At 35.9% G+C, this 9,823-nt stretch overlaps 1 protein-coding gene and 1 long non-coding RNA gene across 2 annotated transcripts; both read right to left on the minus strand.

Annotated features, from left to right (window-relative positions):
• Positions 1-673: 673 nt before the first annotated feature.
• Positions 674-1,949, minus strand: LOC147932914 (uncharacterized). The gene is made up of 5 exons (XM_087477513.1): positions 1,814-1,949; positions 1,646-1,700; positions 1,476-1,519; positions 976-1,182; positions 674-853 (listed from the first exon to the last, which is right to left on the minus strand). The coding sequence occupies exons 1-4, from the start codon at positions 1,940-1,942 to the stop codon at positions 1,105-1,107; spliced, it is 306 nt and encodes a 101-aa protein (XP_087333639.1). The 5' UTR covers positions 1,943-1,949; the 3' UTR covers positions 674-853; positions 976-1,104.
• Positions 1,950-4,003: 2,054 nt separating this feature from the next.
• LOC147932915 (uncharacterized) lies at positions 4,004-4,641 on the minus strand. Its single transcript, XR_015574391.1, has 2 exons — positions 4,563-4,641; positions 4,004-4,311 (listed from the first exon to the last, which is right to left on the minus strand). It is a non-coding gene; the product is annotated as an uncharacterized LOC147932915 (long non-coding RNA).
• Positions 4,642-9,823: the final 5,182 nt, after the last annotated feature.

Here is a 9,823-nt window from a genome sequence, read left to right on the forward strand (position 1 = left end):
GGTTTTTGCAAACCCTTAAGTTTTATTCTATCAAGTTTTATTTTCCTGCAACCCTAAAAGATTTTTGAAAGCTTTTGGGAGAGAGAGATCTGCTTTGTAGAGAAGAATTCTTGAACTCCTCCTTACTCTTTTTAATCTCTATTGCTTATTATTCAGAAAGATGTCTTGTTCTTCATTGATTATGTCTGAGTAGTTTGCTTGTTAGGTTTAGGGTTTTTCACAGGGATTTTATGAATTATTAGATCTGATTATTGAGGATTCTTTATCTTGCTAGATCTTCATCTTAGGTTGTTCTTCATATTAATCTTTGATTGGCCATCTAGAATTAATACTTTAGGAAAATAAATTGATATGAGAATTGATTTTCCTGATAAAACCTTTTGATGAGCAAAATTACTTTCTGCAAAGAGATTTGATTTAGTGATTTTGTGAACAATCTAAACTTGTTTTTATTGCTGATTTTTAACCTAGAATTTTACAAAGAGATTTGGATTTTCTGGTTTTAAATTTAGATATTATTTGCAGTGAGAACTGATTTAATTTACAAAAGTGTTTGGAGTTCTAGATTTGTTCTTAATTGCTTGAATCCTAATTAATTGATTGATTTAATATTTCATAATTTCCTGAGAAATTCTCTAAGCCTAACTTTTTGATCCATTGAATTTACAACAGCTTTTATTTAATATTTTACATTGCTTTTATTTTAATTCAATTTAATCTGTTTAGCATAATTGAAAAACTCTATAATTTATTGTGTAGTCTTGAGTCCTTGTGGAATTCGACCCCTAAGTACTGCAGTGATCTCTTAATTTGAGAGAGTAGCTCTAGGGATTAATTTGAGCATATCAATACCCTAAAAAAAAAACAAAATAGTTTAAGAAGAGAATATTAGCATAATTAACATGGATAACATAAAACATACACACATATTTGGTTGATTTGATAAGGTAAGATTGCAAAAGATAAGAATCTAACCCGATGGTTGACATAGCATTTTTCAATAAATACATGATCAGCCAGTTTATCATAAATAAAGGAATTTTTTAAGGCCTCATATATATCACAACTTCGGATGGTGGTGCGAGAGTGTGATTGAGTTTCTCTTCAGGCACAGAGGGTTACCTCCCGAATGAAAATGTCACAAGCTTTAGCCAAAAGAACAATACTATTCCAGCTGACCATCTGAAAAAATAAATTTATTTCACTCAACAATTTTTTTTTCTAAAAAATAAATTTATTTCACTCAACTATTCCAGCTGACCAGCTGACATATTTTTATGTGTCAACCCTATTTCATGATTAGTTGAACAGTAAAATCACTATCAATAACATTATCTAAATTTAACAAGAGAATTTTATTATCAGAATCAAAATTTTGAAAAACTCCAAGCACAATCAACAAAAATCATAGGATTATCGAAAAAGACAATATATATGAATTTTTAAATCTTGACTTGAGGATTGGATTTCATTACTCGTTTGATCCTCGTCTGAGGTAAATCAACCTTTTCCTGTAACCCTGTTTCACCAAAATAACTCACACAGTTTGGATAAGGGTAAGCGGAAAAATATATTTGAGATCTAATTATTTTATATAAATATGTTTTTTCTGTGATGATGCTCTTAGCAATACTAAATGAATTACATGTGGAATTCTGGTAAGCCCAAAACATCTCCAAATCTTGCTTTAGAATATCTCTCTGCCAAACAAAAATAATGTTGCAATTTTAGTGTAGACCATCATACCAAAATGTTAAATACATGAGAAAAAAATATTTCAAGCAAAAACAGGGGAAAATGATGATGAATTTACCTCCCGGTTCGCAGGACAAGAAGGCCTTCTTAGATCAACTCTTTTCCTTCCGCTATGAACATAAGGCTTGCCTTCTTGCAGAGAATGATTTGGAATCACAGTTGATGTTGCAATGACTGGTCTCACCATGTTATATTTCAAAACAGATAATCAAAAACAATGAAAATGATGAAGAGAGCTTTTGTGAAAAGCACCTATATATATTGACCAAGAGCCATAACAAATAATAATTATCATTTAAAACACTGCCAATATAACTGGATTCACTACCTAATTGAGAGTTCTAAAGAGGGAAAACAATTGATTATGAAATTAATATTTTGAAAATTGGATTATGTATACCTATTTTGGCTAATGATGTTTGAATAAGAAAATCAATCGCAAACGATTTCCGTGAAGTTCACGCGCCTTGACAATTGGTCATCATGATTTTTCTATGTCGCACGTGGCTTTCATAGAATAATTTCTTGACTAGTTATTGCTTATACAAGCGACACAAGCTCAGAGCTATACATTTACCAAAGTTGTAGAATTAATGTTCCATTGAGTTTTTTCCATCCTTAAGATTCTTAAACAAGTATTGCATCTAGTTATATTAGCATTCTCTTAAATGATAATTAATGTTTGTTATGGCTCTAGCTTGATATATATATATATAGAAGCTCTCTTCATCATCTTAATTGTTTTCGATTATCTGTTTTCGAATATGACATGGTGAGACCAGAGGTTGCAACCTCAACTGTATTTCCTAACCAATCTGTGCAAGAATCTTGCATGATGATGGAATATGGAGAGTCTTCTGTGCATAGCTGTAACGTCCCAACTGCCACCTCTAAGTGGACCCCATGTCCACTCCTAGTCCATGGACCCACCTTTTTTAATGGGCCTCATGTCCTCTCACTACACCGTGAGCCCATCTATATCCGATGGTCAGTTTGCTACGTCCGAGAGGCTTTAAAGACTTTTTACTATCCCTACAAATCACCACATGATCTTTCCCTATTTTTTGTTTTCAGTCGCACAGTTCCGACAATCACTTCCCAGCTCAAGCAAGCTTAACTCTGGAGTTCTTTGAGGACCCATGACCGAAAAGATAAGTGCACTTTTGTGACAGAGCTCGCCAAATCAATATTTTAAACCTCTCCACAAGTCTTCAAAACCAGGGTGTCACAATTCACCTTCACTAACAGATTGAAACGTCCTCGTTGCGCACCAAGACCGTCACCCTCAACGGTGTGAGTCCACTCGACTCCACACTCGTATGGGTTTGGCTCTAATACCACTTGTAACGCAGACCGCCAACTCTTAGTGGGTCCCATGTCCTATCCCAGTCCATGGACCCACCTTCCTTAATGGACCTCATGTCCTCTCACTAGGCCTGTGAGTCCATCCATATCCGACGGTCGGTTTGCTACGTCCGAGAGGCTTTACAAACTTGTTTACCATCCCTACAAATCACCAAATGATATTTCCCTGTGTTTTTTCCTCACTCGCACAGTTCCGACAATCACTTCCCAGAAGGTCACTCATCTTGAGACTACTCCAGGTAAAGCATGCTTAACTCTGGAGTTCTCTCAATACCCTTGACCGAAAAGATAAGTGCACTTTAGTGACATAAATGGCCAAATCAATTATTTTAAACCTCTTTGCAAGTCTCTGAAATCAGGGTGTCACAATAGCGGAAAGAAAATAATTGATCAAAGAAGGCCTTATTGTCTTACGAACTGGGAGGTAAAATTCATCATCATTTTTCCTTCTTTTTGCTTGAAATCTTTTTTTTTTTCTCATGTATTCAACCTTTTGGTGTGATGGTCTACACTAAAATTGTAACACGTTCAAAATGTTGACATGAATAACAAGCCAATAGCTTACAATAATTCTGATGATGACATGTCTTTGCACAGATTTTCTCACTCCACTAGAGAGAACCTAACCAAATGAAGTAAGAGTGACATGTACAAGATAAACCAAAGTAAAATTAATTTAGAACCATTTGAGACCTTGTAAAAGAAAGAGTTTTTCGAAAGCATATATAAGAAAAAAATTAATATTAAGTTCTCGCCCTGAGCGTTTGGCTATCTCGGGTTAAACGGGTCGGGTTATTCGGTTTTGGGAAAATTCGATTTTTGAAAATTCATATCGAATTGAACCGAAACTAAATTCGGTTCGGGTTAATCGGTACACGGGTTATTTGGGTCGGTTATCACGTTTTAAATTAATTCCGAATTCAAACAGATTTTTTTCTTATTCGGTTTATTTGAACCGAATAAACAAAAAAAACAAAATAAATGGGCTTAAATCAACAAATACAAATTTACACAGACCTAAAAAAAATAGGTCAAGACAAATAATGGATCTGAAAACCAGTCCAATAATGAAAAGCCCAAATGGACAGATCCAACAAATATTAGGGTTTTCCAGAATGGCTGTGGTTGCAGCCAACGATGACGGCGATGTGAGATGGTGAAGATGTGGTTCTTGGGCGTCCACTTTTTTACCTAACATCATGAACACCAAATGAGAATCGATTAAATAAACCAGTGAAAGTAAAATCACCAAACAGCAAAAAAAAACAACAGTTAAGATCTTAAAACGACGAGGAAGACAAACATCAACACTAGTACCCTAAAAAAAGTAACGAACCCAGAAGAATAATTCTCCAAATCTAATCAGAAGTTACAAAGATATAGAAAGAACTTACATAGTAAAGAATAAAACATAGAATTAAAGAGAAAGAAGAAGAGCTTACCTATATAAGATTGGAGAAGTGTTGAATGGATGGAGTTTTTGGATCTGAGGAATAAGGACTCGCAAGGAGGCAGCCAAAGAAGACAAACAAAATGTATTATGGTTAATGAGTTATGTTATTAGCCTTATATATGGCTCGGTTTAGGTATAACCGTTCGGATCCGATTACCGAACCGAACCGAACCGAAATCCAATTGCCAAAATCAATTGCGTCGAACGGTTATACTGAATGTCTTCGGTTTGTGCCGATAACCGAAAATGTCGGTTTGTTCGGTTCGGTTTGATCGGTTTCTACCGAACGCCCAGGGCGATTAAGTTCTCTAACCCAAAAAATTGTAAAACGCATTCCTCAATTTGGCTATGTAGATGTTTACTTTCAACCACTTAAAAATCAAAAACCTTCTCAGAACAAAATAAACCCTTCTTCCAAAGCTAACACTACCCAAGAGGACGTTGTTTTTTATACCTGATAAAATCTCTTCAACCATTGCCTCTCCTTTATCATCTTGATTTCACTACCAAGATATCCATCCATGTCATGTTGTTCATTAATTAGTTAAAATTTGCTCCTCCAGACATGCCATACATATTGTCGAAATTCGGTGTTATCATTTCTGTTATCTCCACATTCCAAAAAAATTAAATCACTTCCTGTAAAAAACAAAGCATGAACATTTTAGAAATTGTTATAAGGACAACAAACTGAAAGTTATCACGTTAAAATCATACCATCGACATAATGAAAAAAGTAAATGGTTCACATATTTATTAAAGCAGCAAAATTATCATTTAATTATGTTTTTCTATCTTATATTTGAAATTCGAAGGGAAGTCTAACATCTCCCTGTAATCAAAATTTAGTATATAATCCTTTAGTTTTTCTAAGAACATTAATGATTTACATGACGCCTATGTGAACACAAAAATAATATTGTATGACTTAATACTTCCCAATGTGATATAAATGGTTTCTAAAGTCCAAAATTTTCTGAAAACTTAAACAAAACTCACATAAAGGGACACACCAAGGTACTTATGTCCTCCTCTATTTGTCAAACTGCCCATATAGAATACTCATGGAATTGGATCGACAAAGCAAATCAAATTGAACATGATATGTTTTTTTTTTTTTTTAAAGTAAACATGAATTGATATTATTAAATTGAGTAAGAGTATTACATAAATAAAGTTTTGATAAGAAATAACTTTAAAATATACAAAGAAACTGAAATTACACTAAGTAGTATCCAAAGTTGAAAGCTTTCATACAATAAAATTAACAGTGGATAAAGGACATATCCACATACTAATATATTATTCTATATGCCTTGCCACTCATAAAACCAAATACATCTTAATCTTTGGAAAACAAATCAAAATAGAACATGAATTTACATAAATTCAAGCTCCTAATACTGAATTAAAAAGGTTGATGTTTTGATACAGTAATCAATTGCAAGGAAAATATAGCAAATACTTCAAATCTTATATCAATTACTAAATACAAAACATGTACCCTTTTTGGAATTTATCTTGGGTGACTCGAAACAATTAAACAACTTATTATTATTAGAACTTGATGTAGTACTTTTCTATCAATTAAATTATCAATCCACAATTTGCATTAATCAACTCACTAAGAGTACTAAAAGATGTTTAATCTATTCTTAAACAGGAAAAGGTTATTTTGTAACAATTTTAACTAACAAACTGATTCAAAGAAAGAAAACAAGACATTTCAAACAATGCAAACTCAAAGAAACAGAACACAAGTAGCAATAAACTTTAAATCAAGATTAAACAAGTGAACCTTGGGCAAGGTAAATTGACTTGGGAGAAAGCTAACCAATCCTAGATGTCTAAGTAACAATCAAGAACAATCCTATGGCTAAGAACACTTATGCAAATCAATCCATTTCCATGATAGAGATTCGTATGCTAATCAAGTGATAATCAACAATTTCCAAAGACAATCACAAGGCAAGCATGCATTAAGAACAAGTCTAAATACCACTTAGCACCCTAATAATCAATTTCCATTGGATAGGAATGCAAAGCTCTTGATTAATTTGGTTCAGGAATTTCATCAAACACCTTATGGGCATGGAAATCCTAATGTCTAGATTCAAGCATGATCAAGGCGATCTAGCATTATTAACACCAATCAAGATAGTAAACACATAAATAAAGCCTAAGACATCAAATATCAATCATCTATCTCCCTAATCTACCTAGCCCAAAGTTCTAAGGATCTAGTCACTCATCATCATGATCACACAAAGGAAAGAGTTTGATCTTTATGAAATCATAACAAGAGATTATAGATTTAAGAGATTTGAAGAACCCTAAAAAGCTGCTAAACAAAAGATAAGTCTCTCCTTAATAGGGTTAGAGTATTTACAGGAAAATAGAAGGGAACCCGTGATGTGAGCACGGGACAGGAACCTGACCGAGACGCACGGACGCGACCGAGACGGTGCAAACCGCGCATGGGACATCGGCCGGCCAACGTACCAGAAATCTCCCCGAGAGCCACAACAAGGTCTAAGAGCTCTTCCAAGTCCACCAGGCAGAGAATCAACCTATTTGTCCAAGCGTTCGTCCAAAGCCGCGACCCAACCGAAGAAGTTTGAGAAGAGACCATTCGCTCGGCCTTCATCCTTACCCAAGGATGAAGGCAACCAAGTCGTTAGAGCAAGAAATCATACTCTTTTTCCTCACTCCGGGTTTGTCCCACGAGGTTTACCATAGGAGGTTTTTAACGAGGTCAGGATCTTTAGCACAAACGTTCGAGGCCGAAGACGTTTCCTGCGCCAAGGCCGAACACGTTTCCTGCGCCAAGGCCGAAGACGTGTCTTTTAGTTTTACTTATGCTTTTCGTTTTGAACAAACTCTAGAACTTTCTCCTTTGTAACGTTAAGTAGAGTGATGTGTGTGGTTGTGTTTGAATCACTTAGGAGAGCGACATGTTCTATTTCAAAGAGAACATATCAAGGGCAACGTGTGCGGACCATTGTGAGTCCGCGTGTCCCTAGTCTCTCCTAAACCTAGCTCTATTTTAACCCTCTCTTATTTTCTTGTAGCCTCAGTCTTGAATGAAATAAAAACATTTCCAAAGAGAGATTCTTTGACTCTTGTCTCACTTCTTTCTTTAGAATCAATCCGGGATTGATCTACCGAGAGAACCCTAGCCGACCTCGAACCGGGTTCGCCGTCGCTAGTCTGACCGTATCGTGAAGCGAGCCATTCTTCACGTGTCATCATTCGTCCCACCATCGTCTTCATCTTCTCTAGCCGAATCGCTCATCGCTTCGCTAGCCGCTACGCAACCTCACCGTCCGTACCGTGTCGCTGTTGCAACCGCTCGGTCACACGACCGAGGCCGTGACCAAGAGTCGATCTTTCAATCCGCTCGTCTGTTTGCCACAAAACTTGTTTTCCACCATTTGATTTCTCCCTAGAGTCAAACCACCACGCCTTGTCCGAGAGAAGTTGCTCGTAGTTCAATCGGCCCGAGAACATTTGTTTCTGACTGTACCGCGAGGCGTCCGGCGCTCGCATCAACCCGGCTCAATCCAAAACAAACTGGGTCAAACCCGGTTCAGAACTAAAATAAGTCTGGTGTTGGCTCCAGCGGCCATGGCTTGGCCGATTGGTGAAGTCGTGGGGTTCCATTGGCCATGGCTAGGCCGATTGAGACAACCGCTGATGGTGGCGATCAAGTGCATCTCCTCTTCCATCGGTTGGTGTTTGGCCGCTGGTGGTGACCATTTGCTTCACTCGGCCACCGTTTGGTCTTGGCCGCTGATGGTGGCGATCAAGTGCCTCATCTCCACTTCACTCTTCTTTGCTTATTTGCATCAAAACAAGTCCAAATGCTCCAAATGTGATGATATTACTCCAAAAACCTGAGAGGTAGCACACTAGATGCATATGCTCCTAAAACAACCTAGAATGACAAGGTTATGCAACAAAACTAACCAAAAACAAGGCTTAAAACCCAACAAAAACACAAGATATTAACTCCCCTAAACTTATCTTTTGCTAGTCCTTAAGCAAGAACCAAACAAACGTGAGAGAGAGAGGTTTGAAAAAGGGATTCCGAGCCAAAAAGTATCAACAAAGGATTCAAACCACAATCCTTAAATGTAATTCAATGGTGCTAAGATCAATCAAAGTCCTTACAAATATTTTTCTATGCTTATCACAATGCACCACTCTAGTTTACTTTCTATCTATTGGTAAAGACTTGCAATCCTATTGAGCATCTCTTTCACATTCATTAAAGTGTTTGGTGTGATCTTGCAAATAGAAAATAAATCAAGCTCAATTGGTTTAAGGGAAAGGCTTTGTATAAAGTTGTTGGCAATGGTGCTTTTGGGTGGTTTACTCTCATACAAAAAGGAATGCTAGACAGTTGTGAAACCTATCTAAGACTGAGAATAATTTGGGCATACAAAGCTTAGCTCTTGATGTTCTACCCACCTAGAAGCATTTCTACCCTTTTTCTCATCCTTCTTTTCTTTCTTTATAACCCAAAAACTCAACTTGATTCAACTTAAACCCCTTCTCTTCTTTACTTATGGTCTTAAACTTTTGAATATCTCTAAGGCTTCACTTTAAACATAAGCTCCTTTTTTACTTCCTTGAAACTTCTTTTGATGAACTCCCATTCTTACAACACTATGGTTTAGCATTCTCTTTTTTTTTTTTTTTTTTATAAACCTTTTCTAGGAGACATCAGCTAGACTTTTCTTTCTCTTTTTCTTCTTAAGAGACTTAGAGCTTTTAACCAAACTTAACCTTAGAGATAATCTTTTCTTTTGTTTTGACCAAGTAATTCTTTTTTTTTTTCCCTTAATCTCTCTTGTTTCCAAACCTTTGCCCAAATCAAAATTCTAACCACCTATTTCTTTTAAAACCAGTCCTATTAGCTAGTTCTAAAGATTCCAAACCTAGCTAAAACAAGAGCCAGTTCTTTGTCATTCTCAATAATCTCAAAATTTCACAACCTATAGCATTATCAAGAAAAATGCTCACTCAACAAAAAGGCTTGAATGAAAAGGTTGGGGTTCAAAGGTATGGCAAGAGATTGGGTTAAATAAAATAGAGTGGCAAATAGAGATATTTAACCCAAATGAAAGTTCCATTAGCTAGCATTCATAGTCAATATGCAATATAATTTAAAGATCAAATTAAAGTCCAAATAATATAGAGATGCAGCAATGATCAAGCAAGCTTTACACTAGAAGAAAATGATTT

This window comes from Camelina sativa, chromosome 12 (genome assembly GCF_030686135.1).
Source record: "Camelina sativa cultivar CO46 ecotype springtype chromosome 12, ASM3068613v1".
In the NCBI taxonomy this organism is placed as follows: Eukaryota; Viridiplantae; Streptophyta; class Magnoliopsida; order Brassicales; family Brassicaceae; genus Camelina; species Camelina sativa.

Coding starts and splice junctions, on each gene's coding strand:
- LOC147932914 (XM_087477513.1), bottom strand. CDS start 1,942: ATGGTGAGACCAGTCATTGCAACATCAACTGTGATTCCAAATCATTCT. Junction 1,520..1,645: donor GGCTTACCAGAATTCCACAT/GTAATTCATTTA, acceptor TTGGTGAAACAG/GGTTACAGGAAAAGGTTGAT. Junction 1,183..1,475: donor CTCAGACGAGGATCAAACGA/GTAATGAAATCC, acceptor TTATTTTTTCAG/ATGGTCAGCTGGAATAGTAT.